We start from the raw sequence: 20,792 nt of genomic DNA on the forward strand, positions 1-20,792 counted from the left end.
CCCGCAGATCGCTCCGCTGGTCCGGTGTCCCAGTGGTTTATTTCACTTTTGGGATCTCATTCATTCCGCGGACCAGGCTGACGCCTTCCCCACCACCGCGTGGGTCTTTGGGAATCTCTTCCCGGGAGTCGGGTTTGTGCTCGCCTCGCCGAATGCTGCAGTAGCCCTGCTGCCCAGACGCACCTCATGCCTCGCGCTCCTCTTCCCGCGGATCCTTCTCTGGGAAGTGTCCTCGGGTGACCCTGCCAATGTTTCCAGCTCCCAAGCAGGGCTTTGAGCTCTAACGGTTCTCGCTCCGGGGAGCCTCGGGCTCAATCTCTGAGTCGCTTTCATTGTGCATAAAATGGCAAGCACTGTAATACCTGGCGCGTGTGATGACTGGGAATGTGTAAGGGGCACCCAGTATGGTACACAGCTGGAGGCTCAGGATAGGTGAAGCACTGGAGCAGGATCTGGTATTTGAGCAGCAGGAAGGATCAGCAGTAAGAGTAGAGGGCGGGCACAGGGCTTCTGCAAGGGCTGACCAAGGAGGTCTCAGGCACTGCCTTCAGGGAAGCACCGTTCCTGCTAGAATCCAGGCAGGGAAAAACAGATCTATCTGCACCATGCCGTGTTAAAATACAAAGAGATGGTTTCACTTATAGGAGGACTATAGGGGAACCAAATAAGGGATCAGGAAAAAAAAACAATAAAAATAACAACAAAAAACAACACAACAAAACAAAAATAAACAGACAACTAAAATCAGAGGCATTCTGCAGGGGAGGAAGAGGGAGAGGGATCAAAATGAGGGCGGGCGGGAAGAGCACAAGGGACTATGGTGATGGTGCACGGGTGAATTTGTGGTGGGAATTCTATGGGGACTACATCTGAGAAAAGAAAGCAAACATTGTAAAAAAAAAAAAGAACAATGATGTAAAATATAAATAAATTATTAAAAAAAAAAAAAAGGAGGTCTCATGAACCTGGAGCCCAGAAAGAGAAAGGTCGTTTCTCTCAGAAACACAGCAAATATGCAACAGAGGCTGAAGTCCAGCTCTGGTCTGCCTGACTCCCAGTACAGGGAGTGAGAGGGAAATGCCCCCAAGGGCCTGGGAAGCTGGGATAGCAGAACGATTTGCCTTCCTGGTGTGGGGCACTGGGACTTTCTGCCTCCATGAACCCTAGAACTAGAACCTGGGGCTGCAATCTGAGGGTGTCCTGGGTGAACAGGGAAAGGGGAGGCCCCTGTTTGGCTCTCCTGTCTACCTCTTCACACTCCCAACTTCGACTTTGCTTCCTTTTTGCTGATATCATTTTCACCCCATAAAACCGTAAAATGCCCAAGATATTTATTAAAGAGCAGTTGACATTTAAGAAAATTGTGGTAACAAACATAACATGGAACTTTTCATCTTAAGTATTTTAAGTGTACAATTCAGGGACTTTGCAACTATTACCTCCCGAACTTTTTCAAATTCCCAAACTGAATGGAATTTCTCTTTTCATTGCAGAGTTGAATTGAACCCTATGTGTGATTCTTGAAAAAAAGTTTCTCCCAAATTAACCAAGAGAGGTTGCTTGTGGCCTGTACTTTTCTGGGGTTCCTCCCCCACCCCTGTAGGTGACAGATAAGTGGGACTGAGGGGTCAGTGGGTATTTCAATGGATCTGTTCCTCTTTGGTGGAGAAACCCATGGGTGCCTCTATGTCCTGTGGTTTCAGCTTTTAGTGGAATGTGTGCATGAGGGATGTCTCATTTGGTTCCTATCATTGGCCCTATCTTGCAGCCCAAACACAGGTCTGTCTTATTATAGGTCCAGGAAAGCTCAGATAAGTCAAGTTGAATCAGAGGTTTTTCCAATCTCAGAGAAGGGAGTGAGGAGACTACAGCCTGGCCTGGCCCATATCTCATAAGCTCGGGGGATGTGCAGGGTCTGGAGGCCATGCAATCGGATGTCAGACCAGTTGGCCAAGAGTATCTACAACAGGGGGCAGGACACCAGCGGTAATCCTCTCCTATTTTCCTGTTCATAAAAGCTCACTCCTTCCTGGCCCTGGCCCCTTGCTAAGCATTCCTCTGTCTGTTATCTCATGTCCTGCATTTGGGGGTGCCATTGGAGGCCAAAAACAGGGGAAGGGGGAGATGTGACTAGTCAAGATTTGAATCCAGGGCATGGTGTTTCTCAAAGCAGGCAGCACTGGTGTTCTTGGTGAGATGAGTTATCATTGGGCAGGACTGTCTCATATGTTTCCAATGTTTGATATCCTTAGCTCTGCCTGCTGAATGCTAGGAGTGTCCCTGAATTATTGAGACAACTATAAGCATCCCTTTCATCTCTAGCAATACCCACAGATCAGGAAGAAGGAGACCTAGGTGAGCCCAATGCTCCTAAGCCTCACATTCATCTGCAAAAGTGAAATGCTTGTGATCAGTTTAGCCACCATGGAACAGAGTGGGGTTCAATAAACAAGCTTTTCTTTCAAATGGGAGTGTGAGGCAGAGCTACCTTTCTTAGCAACAGATGAGACCCTACCGTTCTCAGGGCTCAGCTGGAAGGCAGGGTGCTCCAGACCTTGATCAAGTCATTTACTCTTCTGTGATCTCTTGCTTCTACTCCAAATTCTTGGAGGGCTCAGTAGGTTCTAGGTTGTTTGCCAACCTGAGGATATGTGGTATGATGCCACAAGAGGGCAGCGTTTAGCCATGAATGGCCTCCTCCTGGGGGAAGGGGAACACATGACTTCCACCCCAGGGAGATCTGCCCATTAATTATACCCCATCTTTGGCGCTGCCTAGCAAACTCCATGTCTTCCAGGCAATTTCAGAAAGATGAATTGGAGGACATCTGAAGGCCAGGCACAAGTCTGCCACCACCTCCTGGCTTTGCATCCCAGGGTAGGCGACTCTCCCTGTGGAGCCTCAGTCTTACCACATGTCACGGACTTGGTGACACCTACCACACAGCTTCTGCCCTTCAAAAGGCTGATGAGGTACCCGGGAGGTACCTGGGTGGAGGAAGGAGTGGATGACAAGCTGTGGGGTGCAGTTGATTTGTGAGATGTGGTGCTAGTGCTCCAAAGACTCTTGGAAGCCCAGTGGCCTCCATCAGTCATCACAGCCCCAAGGACCTGGATTGCCATTACCAGTGGCGACTTAGGGAGACAGAGGTGGGGACTTGATGAGTTCCTCCTTCTTTGCCATCGTGGCTGGGCCTCTCCTGCTTATCAAGGGAGTCATGTAGCAATGTGCATGTCGTGGTGGGGGGACTACCCATTCTGTGACCCTCCGTAGGCCTCAGTGCTTGGGGAAGGATAAGTCTGGAGACACTGTCTCGTCTATACCACCCTGCATGTGTCTGGTGTTGTCATCTGTGAACCAGGGACACATTCCCTGGGTCCCTCTCAGGGTTGTTGTAGGACCAGCTGGGATGAGAGGCACAGACATGCTGTTCGACTATGTCAGACTTGTTTGGTCTTGTGTCAGGAGGAGAGAGGGAACTGAGTCATGGGTGCTTCCAGGCACCTGACCTGTTCTAGGTTCTTCAAGTATTCCACATAATTGTTTTCACTTGACCACAATCTGGTGTGAGCATCACTGTCAAATGAGGTGGCAAGTTGAATTTTCTAAGAGCATAGCAAAAAGATCAGTAACTCAACATTTACTTCTTAAAATAGGGACTGGTGGCACAAGGGGTTAAGACACAACCTATGAAGCTATGAGCAGCCACTGCAGCACGAGTTCGATGCCCAGCCAGGGAGGAGGCCCACATAGCGCAGCAGACCTCTCCTGTCTCATCCGCTGCTCCCCTCAGCAGTGTATTTCAGTCAATCTGCCTGTTTGGTTCCCTACTCTGTCTCTGGTGAATCCTCTCACCCTCCACACCTCTGGCCTGTACCCCAGCTCTCGTGTGCATAAATAAATCAATCCTTTAAAGAAAAATAGGAGACTGACACTTTTCCCTTGAATTGGGATAAACTTCTAATTCTGGCAGGAAGTGAAACCATGTGACTTTTAAGGCTTGGCCATACAAGCTGACCTCACTTTCACTGGGTCCACCCAGGACATTTACCCTTGGAATCCAGTGCCATGTTTCGAGGAAGCCCAGACTAAAGGGAGGCCCGGTGTTCTGGACTCCTGCCCTCTCAGCTGAGAGTCAGCATTGCCCACTAGGTGTGGGAGAACTTGAGCAACCACCACCTGCTGAGCCCATTAACCCTTTAACCCCTTGCAAGCCAGAAATAGAGGGGCCCATTGCTTTAGGGCAACACATTTAGAGGTGATTTGTTATAGAGCAGTCACTGGTCAGTGGACTCCTCAAAGGCCCAGTGAGGCATGCAACTGGTCAGAGGGCTCAGATAGTAACGGCAGGTCCAGGCCTCTAGTCCGTGTCTTCCTCCTTCTAAACGCCATCTTTCCCTGACCTGAACTGCTTCCTCTGGTTTCCAGGGCCGCCTGGGCCCGGGGAAAGTCCCCTTATCTCTGACCACCCATCAAAGGACACACTGAAACCTGTTAAAAAAGAGGTCCAGGATGGAGGCACTTGTTAAGCCCACAAAGACTTAAGACCTAGCTTAACTGTGATTTTAAACCCTCTGCGGTTTCAGCCTCCCCAGGGTTGGATTCCTACCTGGTGAGCATGGAATTTTCTGACTGGCACCAATGAGATCATCTTTTCCAATTCCCCAAGGAAGATGAGATCATGCTAGGGACCTGTTTGCATTCCCCAAATGCAGGCTGCCTAAGCCTGAAATAATTCCTTCATCCCTAATCTCGCTTCTTCCTGCTTATAAAAGCAGGCGGGATACTACCCAATTCAAGGATCATTTAACAAAGGAAGTTTGATCTTTAAAGGAATGGGGTTGTTTTTTTTGTTATTTGTCAAACCTTACCCAGGGGTACCCCACTGAGGGGCAGTCTGCAAGGACAGACACACCCAGACACACCTTGGCAGTTTATTAACACAGCGATATCCATCTATACAGAGAGGAGAAGCAAGTAGCTGGGCCAGAGTGGTGGCTGGAGGAGGGAAGCTTCTTCTCCCAACGGCCCCCTGGTCAGGTGGCTGGGAACCAGCCCTGAGGCTCTTTTCCTGTATCCAAAATGGTCCAGGAGGACCATTTTGGCTGGCTGACCAGAGTTCTCCTGCGTGGGAGACTTGGGGCCAGTGAAATCTGAGCTCTGAGCCGGAGGCCCGTCTCCTCAGGCAGCTAAGTCCCTGTTTTGGGTGGCGTGGAGACAAATAGGAAGTAGCAGCCACTGCAGCCTGTGCCCCATTGTCCTCTGCACTTGGGCATCATGGGGGTCCCTCCATTTGGGTCCACCAGCTGGGTCCACATGATGGCGATCACAGTGCTTGGTCTCTACTTGGGATCAGAGGACGTAGGCTGGCTTCCTGAGGTCTACTGAACTGGACGGCAGCTAGATCTGTCCAGGCTGCTTGCCACAGCTTCCAGCATCCAACTTCAAGTGCTGGGCCAGAGTCTTGTCCTGCCCTGGTGAGCCCAGGGCCTAGGGGGACCCCAAAGAGTGGGCAAGCTGGCTCTGACTGAGGCCAGAGAGGCTGGGAGCATCTTCAGTGTTAGTCCAAGTTCTGACATTTTTGAATGGGGTCAGGCCCGGGGGCTCCAGAGCTTCAGGGGACAGGGGGCAGCTGGAGTCTCTCTGCTGATCAGGTGACCGAAGGCCCAACCTGGTGTCTTTGCAGGCTCACCTGAGCCAGGCACTTTCGCCTTCGTTTCCTTCCAAGAAAGCCATGGGTACACCATTCCTGGCGACTGGCCTAGCCACTTTCCTGCCAGCCTTACACGCTGGTCATTCCCGTGCTGGGGTGGGCATCTCTTAGATGTTAAAAGGCCACAGGTGGGACATCCCATAAAAAAATCAATATATTACTGTTTTTTTTTTTTTTTTTTACAAACATTAAAAAAGTCCACATGGATCTGTACAGGTTGTGACCTGGGTCCTGGGGATCACTGGAAGCGGAGGGAAAGACTGAAGGTGAGGAGAGGTCATGAGGCATCCACCCTGGCCTGGGCACCTGTCTTGATATATTTGTGGAGCATGTGCGCCCCCAAACCACTTGGATCTTGGCCCCTACACCCTCATGGTGGGGCAGTTGGACAAAGTCCCAGGGGTGCTGATGTTTTGCACTAGTGGGGCCTGGATGACCAACAGGATGGGTTGAACACAATCACCCGGGACCACAGATCACATGATGGGAGAGTTGAAACTAGGGTGGTGAAGGGAAACCATTATTCACTCTGATTGTATGGGAGGCCACTGACACCCAACCTTGGGACCCCTCATTGTTCCCCCTACCTTCGCCCAGTCTGGGGGGAGACCCTTTTTTGCAAGGTACCTTATGCCAGCAGCCAGGCACGGGCAGCCCGTCGGGGCCCTAGAAAGGAAGGAGGCTTCAGTGATGGGGTTCTCTATATTCCACACACCCCTGCCATTTTACAGGGAGGTGCAGTCTAGGAGCTTCCACCTGAGGCTGCTGGATGCCATCAAGGCAAGGCTCGAATGCCTGCCCTGACCCCTGGGTAGCCAGTCTCAGGATACAAGACCCCTGACTGCTTGTCCTAAGTGTGCTTTCAAAGGACTGTGCAGACCAGGAGGACAGTGTGGGCTACCAGGCAGTGGGCTGGACATTTGAGGCCAGGAGAAGGCATGGGCTGGCCCTGCTGAGGGAGAGGGGCTGCATAGCTTCCTGCCTGGTGGTCTTGACAGTGGCCCTGGTCCCTCTCACTGGGGGTCTGAGAGCTTTCTCCATGAGTGAATAAATGGCATCCCTCTCAGGTCTGTCTGGGTAGCAGACAGAGTGAGGCAGGTGAAGGCCATCAGGGCACAAACTAGACAAGGGTGTGGCCACCACACCCTTGTCTAGGGGCACCAGCTGGGCAACTCAGCCATCTTACATGAGCAGTGGATGGGTTTCTTGTACTGGGGGAACTAGAAAGGGACAAAGGCTGACCTTCAGCCTAGAGTCCCTGGGACTCTTATGGTGAATGCACACTCTATTCTGAGACACATGCACAGGCCTAGGACATGTGGGAGTACAGGCTGGGGCCTGAAAGGAAGTGGGGAGGAAGGGAGAATGCAAAGGCAGGCGGCGAGGAAATGCAGGGCAGAGCCGCAGGCACAGGCGACCCAGAGGGCTGGCTCAGCAGAGCACAGCACAGCATACAGCAGACCAGACCGTATACCACAGGCCAGGGCCCACTGCCCCTCGTTAGGACCCTGGACCCCAGGGCCCCTTGTTTGCTTCCGCATTTAGGATTCTCCTGTTTCAAAGACACACACTTATGACTTAGAGGGAAGTCCTGGCCCAGGGCATGAGGTATGGGGCCACCTGTCCCCTGCTGTCCCTGGCATTTCTGTGTGTGTGCTTTTGCTCTGTTCATGTCTTCACTTAATAGATTCCTCAAAACCAACAGAGGAAGGAATTGGTGTCCCACTATATGGATGAGACTAAGGGACAAAGGATGTCAGAGGTCTGGGTCCCTGGCTCTGGTACCCCTTTGGAAGGCGACCTGTACACATCATAGCTGGAGGCCCCTCTCCATGCTCTGGGGGCTGCAGCAGAGCTGGGTCTGAATATGTGGTCATATGGAAACTCAGTTGTGTTTTTCTGGTCTTTTCTGAGTTCCTCCGGAAAAGTTCAACATGTAAACCCTCCTCCCTTCTGGAAAGAGGAAACTGAATTGGTTATTTCAGAAACCAGGCTGGGGGCTGTGGGAGAAAATGGAAAGGAAAAAGATTGGGGGTGTGCAAAGGAAAAGAAGGGGCTCTAGGGCATATGGAGATTCAGGGGGAGAGGTAGAACCACCCCAGACCAAAAAAACATTTTTCAGGGGTGGAGAGCAAAGACTCAGAGGCAAGGTAGTTTCCGCTCCCCCTATGGCCCTGGATGCTGAGGGGACTCTGCCTCTGGCCAGGCTTTCATCTCTGTAGAGGGGTTGGATCCCCTGTGCCTGGGAACAGAGTGAGAGGAGCTTGACAGCAGTGCTAGCAATGGCGGCCTGTCAGCATGGGCACCCCAGGCAGAGCCAGTTTGACTTCTGGGATGTGCAGCTGAGCTCTGAGAACTGGGAAGATGTTGGACCCAGCCTAGGGCAGCAAAGAATGGGTTGAGGTGCCTAAACTGCTCTGACACGTACCACAGGACATGGCTGGTCCAGGCCTGGTGGTCCCGGTTCACCCTTCTGGCCCTTCACTCCTTTCCGTCCTGGGACACCTCGCTCCCCCTGTACAAGGAGGAGATGGGGTCATGGCCATGGCTGGCCAACAACACTTACCAGAGAGATGAGCCTGGGTCTGCAGCCTGCCCTGTGCCCCCTCCCAGCCTCCATCTGCCTCTGTTTTCTCTCCACCTGCCCCCACCTTTTCTCCACGTTCACTCCGGTCACCTTTCTCCCCGCGGGGTCCAGGGAAACCCTGACAAAAGGATCGAAGATTAAAGTTGAAAATAAGATCTGAGGTTTGCTGCTGTCATCCGTTCATTTCTGCTCCCTTCCAGTCCATCACTGCCCCCTCCCTCCATGCATATTCATGGCACAAGTTAGCCAGCCCCAGCTCCTAGGTGACTATGTTGTGTTTATGGAAGAAAGAGCTCAGTAGTGCCACTAGCAAGGGATCTTCTCTCATATAATGGTCAGATTTAGTTGGTATTAGCCCTGGCTTAGATGGAGATAGAGAGCCAGGAAACCCATGGAAGTGTGTCACCATCTTCAACTGACTGAGAATTGGTGATTGCACTCTCTGCCTTTGACTCAGTCCTTTCATACATTTCTCCTCCTCCCCATCCATTCAAACATTTTCAAGCATCTACTAGGAACTGAGCTTTCAGATAAATTCATCCACCATCCATCCATCTTCTATTCATCATTATTCATCTATTGTCCATTCATCATCCAGATCTGATATGTTCCTTCTTTATTAATTATGTTTTTTTATTTTCTGCCTCTTATAGTCTGTTTCAACTTGTTAAAAGTCCTGTTGCTCCGATGGCAAGGGAAACAAAAACAAAAATGAACAAATGAGACTACATCAAACTAAAAAGCTCCTGCACAATGAAAGAAACTTGCATCAAAATGAAAAGACAGAGAGGGGGGATCCAGCCACCATCTGGGCATACCGTGGGTGCGGGGAAGTACCCTCTTGACTCGCCATTTTAGACCAGGTATCTTTGTGTCCAGAATCTGCCTAGACTGCGTGGAACTGGGAAAGGGCTGCCCCCACAGCCAGAGGTGAGCTGAAAAGCCCCCATAAGCCAGGCCCTGTCTGGCCACCAGTTGGAGCCCAGGGGGGGATCCAGCAATTTGGAGCCCAGCAGGCGATCCAGCCATGGACAGAGCAGTCTGTGGGACCACAAGACCCACCTCTGGAATTAAACAAATACAGAAGGAGATTTTCTGTGACAGCGAACACTACATATTCATAGTATCACTGCCCTACTGGACTTTTGGCATAACAGTTTTTGACTCGATTGGACCACCAGTTTCTGACATCCCAAAAAGAGCACACCAAAAAGATGCCAGTCAATACCAGTGACACAGTGTCCCAATGCATAGGACAAATTAGAAAACAAGCAGCAGGGAGAAGAAAAACTGCAAGCAAGCAAGCAAGTCGTCAAGGAAAAGACACATCACAAAAAGAAAATAACCCACTAGAATGCAACAACAGTGACTTGGAAGAACTTCTGAGCCTTCCTGATAGAGAATTTAAAATCGCCATGATTAAAAAACTGAAAGAAGTCAAAAATGATATGGGAAAAATAATCAATGATCAGAAGAATGACACTGAGTCCCTAAAGAGGGAAGTGAAGGAAATGCAGGAGATCAAAGGATTTATGGAGGAGCTAAAGAACTCTGGGAAAAGCAGAATAGAAATATTCTGAAAACAGAATAGATGAAATGGAAGAACGAATAAACACTCTTGAAGACACAGAAATAAAACGAACCAAAACAGAAAAGGAAAGAGAAATATGAAGGAAAAAGAATGAAGAAAGACTTCGGGAATTGTCTGACTCCATGAGGAAAGGAAATATAAGAGTTATAGGAATCCCAGAAGGAGTGGAGAGACATAGGAACAGAGAAAATATCCAAGGAAATAATTGAAGAGAACTTCCCAAACATGAAAAAGTTGCTGAAAATGACATACAAGAAGCAAGAAGAACAGCAAACTTCCATGATGAAAGGAAAAATACAGCATGACACATAATAGTAAAGCTCCCAAGATCCAAGACAAGGAGAAATAATGAAGCTGACAAGAGGGAAGAAACAGATAACATACAAAGGAAAAACCAATCAGGCTGACCTCAGACTTCTCTGAAGAAATACTATGGGCAAGGAGAGAGTGGAGGGAAATAGTCAATAAACTCCAAGACAACAAATGCCAACCAAGAATACTCTATCCTGCAAAGCTTTCCTTCCTCTATGAAGAAAGAATTAGGACCTTCCCAGACAAACAGAAACTCCAGAATTTCATTATGACTAAACCCCTACTCCAAAAAATACTACAAGGAGTCCTAAAGCTAGAACCAACAGAGGGATGAATAAGAACGAAACAAGACAAAAAATTGAAACAAACAAACAAACAAATAAAACCAGAAAAAAGACAACAAAATGGCAAATACAGAGGCTAACATATCAATATTAGTTCTAAATGTAAATGGACTAAACCCTTCAATAAAAAGACACAGAGTCTCAGGCTGGAAAAGAAAAAAACCCAACTTTTGGCTGTCTCCAGGAAACACATTTAACTACAAAAGATAAAAATAGACTGAAAGCAAAAGGATGGAAAACAATCCTACAAGCAAATGGACCAAAAAAGAAGGAAGGAACAGCAATACTTATATTAGATAAAACAGATTTCAAACTCAAAAAGGTAAAAAAGAGACACAGATGGTCACTACATCATGATCAAGGGGACAATACTTCAAGAAGAAATAACACTCATTAACATATACTCACCAAATGAAGGAGCATCAAAATATATCAGACAACTATTATCATTTCTGGAAACAGACATCAGAGAAAACACATGTAGTAGGAGACTTCAACACACCATTATCAACAACAGATAGATCAACGAGACAGAAAATAAGTAAGGACACCAAAGCTCTAAATAAGGATCTAGAGCTTATGGGCTTAACAGACATCTATAGAACACTAAAGCCAAAAAAGTCTGAGTACACAATTTTCTCAAGCACACACGGATCATTCTCTAGGATCAATCACATACTGGGGCACAAGACAAACATCAACAGATACACCAAGATTGCAATCATACCAACCATCTTCTCTGACTGTGAAGGCATCAAGCTAGAAATGAACCATAAAAAGAGGCAAGGAATCCTCCTACCTCATGGACATTGAAACCCACACTAATGGAAGACCAATGGACTAATGAGGAGATCAAAGAAGAAATTTAAAAATACTTTGAGTTGAATGACAAGGAGGACACCAATTTCCTAAATGTATGGGATGCAGCAAAAGCAGTAATAAGAGGAAAATACATTTTAATACAGGCTCACACCAACAAACAAGAAAGAACTCAAAGAGAGACTCCCCGGTGGTGCAGCGGTTGTGCGCTGGGTTGCGAAGCTGCCCACAGCCTCTGCAGCACAGGTTCGATCCCCAGCTGCTCCCTGGCCACCAGAAGAGGGTCCCACATGGCGCGCAGACCTCTCCTGCCGCCCGCTGCTCCCCTCAGCAGTGTACTTCGGTCCTTCTGCCTGCTCTGCTCCCCGCTCTGGCTCTGGTGAATTCTCTCACCCTCCTGCACTTCTGACTGTGCCCAGTGCTTGTATAAATAAATAAATAAATCTTTAAAAAAAAAAGAAAGAAAGAACTCGTAATCACCCATCTCAAAGAACTAGGAAAAGAATAACAAAAAAACCCTAAAACCAGTAGAAGAAAGGGAATAATAAAAATCAAAGCAGAAATAAATGAAATAGAAACTAAAAAACAATCTAAAAGATTAATGAAACCAAAAGTTGGTTCTTTGAAAAAATAAATAAAATAGACAAACCCCTAGTCAGGTTCACAAAGGAAAAATGGGAGAAAGCACAAATAAATAGGATCACAAATGAAAAAGGAGAAATCACAACGGACACAGCAGAAATCAAAAGAATAATCAGAAACTACTATGAACAGTTGTATGCAAACAAGCACAACAATCTAGACGAGATGGACAAATTCCTACAACTCTACAATCACCCAAAGCTAGATAAAGAAGAAATAGAACACCTAAACAGACCAATTACAAGCAGTGAAATTGAAATGGTAATTAAAACCCTCCCCAAAAACAAAAGCCCAGGACCAGATGGATTTACAAATGATTTCTACCAAACATTCGGAAATGAATTAGTGCCTATCCTTCATAAACTCTTTCAAAAAATTGAGAAGATAGGGATAATACCAAACACATTCTATGAAGCCAACATTACACTAATACCAAAACTGAACAAGGACAACACAAAAAAAGAAAACTACAAGCCGATCTCTCTAATGAACACTGATGCAAAAACTCTCAATAAAATCTTAGCTATCAGAATCCAACAATGTATCCATAAGACAATTCACTACGACCAAGTAGGATTTATTCCAGGGACACAAGGATGGCTCAACATCCAAAAATCAATCAATGTAATCCAAAACATCAATGAAAAGAAATATAAAAACCATATGATAGTATCAATAGATGCTGAGAAAGCTTTCGACAAAGCACAACACCCATTTATGATAAAGGCCCTTGAAATTCTCAGGATACAAGTAACATATCTCAACATCATAAAGGCCATCTATGACAAGCCCATACCCAATATCATTCTCAATGGTGAAAAGCTGAAAGCATTTTCATTAAGATCTGAACAAGACAAGGATGTCCGTTCTCACCACTGCTTTTCAATATAATACTGGAATTCCATAGCCAGAGCACTAAGACAAGAGAAAGACATACGAGGAATCCAAATAGGAAAAGAAGTCAAACTATCACTATTTGCAGATGATATGATAATATACATAGAGAACCTCAAAAACTCCACAGAAAAAGTAATTCAACTCATCAATCAGTTCAGTAAAGTGGCAGGATACAAAATCAACACACGGAAATCAGTAGACTTTCTATACACAAACAATAAATCTGAAGAAGAAGAAATCAAGAAAACCATCCTTTTTATTATCGAAAAAAAATCAAATACTTGGAAATAAATCTAACAAAAGCGGTAAAGGACCTATACAAAGAAAACTATAAAACACTGTTAAAGAAATAGCAGAAAACACAAAGAAATGGAAAGACATTCCCTGCTCATGGATTGGAAAAATTAAAATTATCAAAATGTCCATCCTACTAAAAGCAATTTATAGATTCAATGCTATTCCAATAAAAATTTCAATGTCATTCTTCAAAGAAATAGAAAAAATATTGATGAAATTCATATGGAGTCACCAAAAACCCTGAATAGCCAAAGCTCTCCTGAAAAAAAAAAAAAGAAGGGAATGGAGGCATCACACTCCCAGATTTCAAACTATACTACAAAGCCATAATAAACAAAACTGCATGGTATTGGCGCAAGAACAGACATACGGACCAATGGAACCTAACAGAAAATCCAGAAATGAACCCACAGATTTACCGTCATTTACGGTCATTTACAGTCTTTGACAAAGGAGCAAAGAATATGCAATGGAGCAAAGAAAGCTTGTTCAATAAATGGTGCTGGGAAAACTGGGTCACTACATGCAAAAGAGTGAAACTTGACTACTACCTCACACCACGCACAAAAACCAACTCAAAATGGATTAAAGAACTAGACATAAGACCTGCAACCATAAAATATATAGAAGGAAATATAGGCAAAACACTACATGACATACACCTCAGCAACATCTTTAAAGACTCATCACCCAAAGCAGTGATAGTGAAGGCAAAGATAAACAGCTGGGACTACATCAAATTAAAGAGCTTCTGTACAGCAAAAGAGACAGTAACCAAAACAAAGAGACACCCTACCGACTGGGAGAAAATTTTTGCACACAGCACTAATGATAAAGGACTGATTTCAATAATCTACAAAGAGGTGAAGAAACTCAGCAAAAACAAAGTAAATAATCCAGTCAAAAAATGGGCAGAAGAACTGAAAAGAAACTTCTCCAAAGAGGAAATGCAAATGGCTAACATTTCCTCCAAAGAGGAAATGCAAATGGCTAACTTCTCCAAAGAGGAAATGCAAATGGCATATGAAAAATTGTTCAGCATCACTTGTAATCAGGGAAATGCAAATTAAAACTACAATGAGATACCATCTTACACCAGTGAGGTTGGCACATATTAAAAAAAACTAGCTACAACAAATGTTGGCGAGAATGTGGAGAAAAAGGAACTCTCCTGCACTGCTGGTGGGAGTGCAAACTGGTCCAACCACTATGGAAAGCTGTGTGGAGATTCCTCAACCTGCTAAAGATGGAGCTTCCATATGATCCAGCAATTCCACTCCTAGGTATTTACCCAAAGGACACAGAATAATTAATTCAAGGGCACCTGCACCCCTATGTCTATTGCAGCACTATTTACAATAGGTAAACTATGGAAACAACCCAAATGCCCAAAAATAGATGACTGGATCAAGAAGATGTGGTACATATACATAATGGAATATTACTCAGCAATCAAAAAAGATAAACTCATGTAATTTGCAGCAACATGGATGGAGCTAGAAGGGATCATGCTCAGCGAAATAAACCAGAAAAAAAATACAGGATGGTCTCATTCATAGCAGGAATTTAGAAAACCTAAATAAGGGACCAGGAAAAAGACTAATTATAATAAAGTAAAAATCAAAATCAACAAGTAACTATAATCCAAAAACACACTATGGGGGGCAGGGAGAGGAGGAGGGATTAGGGTCAAAATAAGGGGAGGTGGGAATTGTATGGGGAATATAACCAAGATGAAAATGCAGACATTGTGAAAAAATGAAAAATGATGTAAAAAAATATAAAAGAAAAAAAAAACAAAATGAAAAGACATCCTACTGAATGGGAGAAGATATTTGCTCAATATATGTCCAACAAAGGGCTAATATTCAAAATAAACAAAGGACTTATAAAACTCAACAAAAAAAAACAATAAAAAAATGGGTAGGGGATCAGAGCAGACATTTCTCCAACGAAGACATACATATTGCCAATAGGCACATGAAATGATGTTCATCATCTTTATTCTTAGAGAAATGCAAATCAAAATGAGATACCACCTAATATCTGTGAGGATGGCTATTATCCAAAAGACAAGAGACACCCAGTATTGGAGAGGATGTGGAGAGAAGGGGACCCTTGTACACTGTTGGTGGGACTGTAAATTGCAGTCATTATGGAAAGCTGTATGGAGATTCCTCAAAAATAAAAAAGAAGTTCCATAAAAACCAGTCATTCCACTTCTGGATATTTACCAAAAAAATACAAAAATGCTAATTAAAGGGGATGTATGCACACCCATGTTTGTTGTAACACTCTTTGTAATAGCCAAGAACTGGAAACAAACTTAGTGCCAATCAATTGACAAGTGGATAAAGAAAATGTAGTTGATACATACAATGGAACACCATTGTTCAGCTATAAAAAATGATGAATTCCTGCCATCTGTAACAATATGGATAAACTTAAAGAGAATTATCCTTGGTGAAATAGCCAGATAGAAAAATCTCTGTATGATTTCATTCACATGAGGTATATAGAAAAACAAGCAATGACCTAAATGAAACAAAAATGAACATTTGGATGTAAGACCAACAAGTAGTTGCCAGAAGGCAAAGGGGAGGGGAGGAGTGGGGACATTGGGAAGAAGGGAATAATGGTAAGATGAAGGGTAGAATTGTACTCTTAGTAGTGACCTTAAGGGAGTTTTTACACATGTTGACTCTCAGTGATGAACACCTGGGATTTACATGATGTGATGCAACCTTACTTGAAAAAAAAAGAGGAAAAAATGTCTAGCTGGCCAGGGAGAGACAGCCTCCCCAGTGCTTGCTCACCAGCGCTGAGAGAGCAAAGGGAGCATGCCTTTCACGTGCAGACCAACTAAGTCCCAACTATCCTCTTTAGATAACTCTCACACACCAAGCCAGCATTTCCTCTGCCTGCAGTCACCCCCGGGCCAGGTGACAGGCAACTAGAGATCATGTCTATAGCCCAGGGCCCACAGGAACTATTCCAACTGGCCAGTCTGAAGATATTCGCTCTGTCCTGCCTTGTCTTTCTAAGGGAAAGCCCTCAAAAGCTCTGGCCAAGGCTTTCCCAACTCCTTTCTGGCTCCTGACCAAACCTGGTGCCTCCCCATGTGGCCCTATGTAGTGTGGTATGCCCTTCACTAGGGGAATGAAGGAAATACATTCTTCTTTCAAGGATTTTTTTTCCTTCTCTTTTCTTTTCTTTTTTCTATTTAAAGCTATTTTTATTTTTTATATTAATTTTTAAATTTTTTACATCATTGTTCATTTTTAAACAATATTTGCTCCCCCCACCCCCTCAGGTGTAGTCCCCACAGAGTTTCCTTCACCAGTGCACCCGTGCCCCATCACCTCAGTCCCCTGTGCTCCGCCCTCCCTCCTTCCTTCTCCTCCCCTGCAGGATGTCTCTAATTTAGAATTGTCCGTTTTTGCTTTGTTGTGTTTTGTACTGTTACCATTTTTTTTTAAAGATTTATTTATTTATGGATACAAGAGCTGGGGTACAGGCCAAAGATGTGGGGGTGAGAGGATTCACCAGAGACAGAGTGGGGAGCGGAATAGGCAGGTTGACCGAAATACACAGCTGAGGGGAGCAGTGGGCGAATCAGGAGAGGTCAGCTGCGCCATGTGGGTCAGGTCCCTGGCTGGGGATCGAACTAGTGCTGTAGTGGCTGTGGATAGCTTCATAGGTTGTGTCTTAACCCCCTGTGCCACCAGGGAGGCTCCCTGTTATTATTTTTTTACACTGATGTCTTATTTGGTTCTCCTATATTTCTGCTATAAATGAAACCATTTTGATATTTTTGTTTTTCCTTCTGGCTTATTTCTCTGAGCATAATTCCCTCTAGCTCCATCCATGTTGCTGTGAATGGCATGAGCTTATCTTTTTTGATTGTTGAATAATATTCCATTGTGTATATATGCCGCATCTTCTTGATCCAATCATCTATTTATGGGCATTTGTGTTGTTTCCAGGTTTTACCTATTGTAAAAATAGTGCTGCAATAAACATAGGGGTGCAGGTGTTCCTTTGAATCAATGTTTTTGTGTCCTTTGGGTAGATCCCAGGAGTGGAGTTGCCGGGTCATATGGTCACTCCATTTTTAGTAGACTGAGGAACTTTCAGACAGTTTTCCATAGTGGTTGCACCAGCTTGCACTCCCTCCAGCAATGTTCCTTTTTCACCACATCCTCGCCAACATTTATTGTTGCTTGTGTTTTTGGTATGTGCCATTCCTACTGGTGTAAGGTGGTATCTCAGTGTGGTTTTTTTTTTTTTTTTAAGACATAGCTTTTATTTATTTATTTATTTATTTATACAAGCACTGGGTACAGTCAGAAGCGCGGGAGGGTGAGAGAATTCACCAGAGCCAGAGCAGGGAACAGAGCAGGCAGAAGGACCGAAGTACACTGCTGAGGGGAGCAGCGGGTGGCAGGAGAGGTCTGCGCGCCATGTGGGACCCTCCTCCGGTGGCCTGGGAGCAGCCGGGGATTGAAGTGGCGCTGCAGAGGCTGCGGGCAGCTTTGCAACCCAGCACTCAACCGTTGCACCACTGGGGAGGTTTTGATTTGCATTCCAAACTCAGTGTGGTTTTGATTTGCATTTCCTTGATTATAAGGGATGTTGAACATTTTTTCATATGCCTGTTGACCATTTGCATTTCCTCTTTGGAGAAATGTCTGCCCATTTCTTGACTGGATTGTTTATTTTGTTTTTGTATATCTTTGTGTTCAGTCCCTTATCAGTTGACTGGAGTGCAAAGATTTTTTCCCAGTCAGTGGGGTGTCTCTCTGTTTTGGTTAATGTCTCTTGCTGTGCAGAAGCTTTTCAGTTTGATGTAATCCCAGGTGTTTTTCTTTTCCTTGACTTTTTTTTTTTTAAAGATTTATTTATTTATGCATTCAAGAACTGGGGCACAGGCCAGAAATGTGGGGTGTGAGAGGATTCATCAGAGACAGAGTGGGGAACAGAACAGGCAGACTGACTGAAATACACTGCTAAGGCAAGCAAGACAGGAGAGGTCTGCTTCACCATGTGGTTTCTCCCTGGCCGGCCGGAGATCGAACTTGTGCTACAGAGGCTGCGGATTGCTTCATAGTGTGGTACTTAACCCCTTGCACCACCAGGGAGGCCTCTTCCTTGACTTTCTTTGTTTTGGGTGATAAGTCTTTAAAGATGTTATTACAATGTATGTCTTGCAGTGTTTTACCTATATTTTCTTCTATATATTTTATGGTTTCAGGTCTTATGTCCAGTTCTTTTATTCATTTTGAGTTGATTTTTGTGCACGATGAGAGGTAGTGGTCTAGTTTCATTTTTTTGCATGTGGTGGTCCAGTTTTCCCAGCACCATTTATTGAACAAACTGTCCGTGTTCCATTGCATAGTCTTTGCTCCTTTGTCAAAGATCAGTTGTCCATATAAGTGTGGTTGTATTTCTGGGCTTTCTATTTGGTTCCATTGGTCTGTGTGTTTGTTTTTGTTTCATTGCCAAACTGTTTTAATTATTATGGCTTTGTAGTATAGCTTGAAGTTTGGAAGTGTGATACCTCCTTTCGCCTTTGTTGTCATCAATAGGGTTTTGGCTCTTTGTGGTTTTTTGTGGTTCCATATGAATTTCATCAGTATCTGTTCTATTTCTCTTTCAAAGATTTTTGAATGAGTCATCTTAATGTTATCACTCAGTCACGTCCATAAATTAACTCATCCCCGTCCCCCGTACATTCATGCCACACTGCACAGTCTAACAGGGCAGGCCGTGGGGCACGGAAGGTGATGAACAAAATTCAGTGACAGATATATGAACTAAGATACCACAGGTCACAGGGAGAGGGACTGTTCTGTCCAGGTGAGAGGCAGGGAAGGTTTCTGAGCAGACTCCCCATTTCAGCTGAGCTTGATGGAACAGATGCGGGGCCAGGAGTCTCCAGGTAGATAAGGTTACCTGGATTTGGGAAGCTTCTTTGAGCTCCAGGCCTCCTAGAAGGCAACTGTGGCCATGTAGCTGGGGGTAGGGAGCCTTGCTAGCTTCGCCCCTAATGTCAGAGGAACACGGTCCTCCCAGTCAGAAACAGGTGAGAGTTCTCTCTCATGTCTACAATTGCTCTCCAAGTTGGTGTTTTCTCCTTAAACTTTAGGGGGACACCAAGACCTTGTAGCATAGCTGACATTTTCCTTGCAATAGTTACCTGATTTTATTGGGTAGCACCCTCCCTTCTCTCAGCCCATGACTCCACCCCAGCTTCAGGGTGAAGCATGTGATCAGGGTGAAGTATGGCATTCCTATGGCCACATGATGTATCACCAGGCACCTATTAGGGCCAATGAAACTTAAGACTTTTAAGGCAGTCAGTGAAATAAGACAGAAAGAAAAAGAAAAACATCAGATGGTTTCACTTATAGGAGGAATACAGGGGAACCAAATAAGGGATCAGGAAAAAGAATAAATGAAAAAACAAAATTAACAGGCAACTATTAATTAGAGACATTCTGCAGGGGAGGGGGAGGCAGAGGGATCAAAACAGAGGAGGGAAGAACACAAGGGACTGGGCCTCCCCGGTGGCGCAGCGGTTGAGCGCTGGGCTGCGAAGCTGCCCGCAGCCTCTGCGGCACCAGTTCGATCCCCGGCTGCTCCCGGGCCACTGGAGGAGGGTCCCACATGGCGCGCAGACCTCTCCTGCCACCCGCTGCTCCCCTCAGCAGTGTACTTCGGTCCTTCTGCCTGCTCTGCTCCCCGCTCTGGCTCTGGTGAATTCTCTCACCCTCCCGCGCTTCTGACTGTACCCAGTGCATGTATAAACCAACCAACCAAACAAATAATAAATAAATAAATAAATAAGACATGCCTCTAGAAAATTAAAAAAAAAAAAAAAAGAACACAAGGGACTATGGTGATGGTGCAAGAATGATGTGGTGGTGGGAATTTTACAGGGACTACACCTGAGAGGAGAAAGTATACATTGTATAAAAATGAACAATGATGTAAAATACAAATAAATAAATAAATAAATTAAAAAAAAGACTTTTAAGAGTAGAGAGTGAGGGAAGTTGCTATTCTCTGGAATTTGGGCCTGGAAGGATGTGGGTCTGGGTTCCATCCCATTACAATGTGGAACTTGGAATGATGCCCATCCAGAGGAAGCAGAGATAAGAGAAAGGGAGAGGCTGGGCTGTGAAGACACAGTTGAATTCTGGATTAGAATGCTGCATCTCTGAATTTAAGTTTAAGTTGTGCTTTCTGACTCTTGCAAATGAAAGAGACTGGTATCCTTTCCAAAAAACTGCCATAACTGAAGGTTCATCATCATTCACCAGGATATTGCAATAGGCTTCTCATTGCTCTTCCCATGTCCCTGTTCCAATGCATTATCCATTCTTCCATCACCTTTCACCTATCCAAGCATTCATCATCCATGCATCCACCTACCCACCCATTTATCCATTCATCATCCGTTAATCTATTATTTATCAATTCATTCATTCATCCACCATCCATCCGTCATCTATTCATCCATCCATCCATCCATCCATCATCCACCCATCTATCCCTTCATCATCCATCAGTTATCCATTCATTCAT

The 20,792-nt window shown here is 45.1% G+C and overlaps 1 protein-coding gene across 1 annotated transcript in view; it reads right to left on the reverse strand.

Moving 5' to 3' along the window:
- Positions 1-5,400: 5,400 nt before the first annotated feature.
- Positions 5,401-20,792, reverse strand: part of COL23A1 (collagen type XXIII alpha 1 chain) — a gene marked incomplete at both ends in the record, with an annotated part of 392,542 nt that continues 377,150 nt past the window's right edge. The window contains 4 exons of the mRNA XM_084242375.1: positions 5,401-5,490; positions 6,341-6,379; positions 8,142-8,228; positions 8,365-8,418. Of these exons, the coding sequence (XP_084098501.1) occupies positions 5,401-5,490; positions 6,341-6,379; positions 8,142-8,228; positions 8,365-8,418 (270 nt within the window). The remainder of the gene's footprint in view (positions 5,491-6,340; positions 6,380-8,141; positions 8,229-8,364; positions 8,419-20,792) is intronic.

Source organism: Talpa europaea (genome assembly GCF_964194135.1).
Source record: "Talpa europaea genome assembly, chromosome: 9".
Classification (NCBI taxonomy): domain Eukaryota; kingdom Metazoa; phylum Chordata; class Mammalia; order Eulipotyphla; family Talpidae; genus Talpa; species Talpa europaea.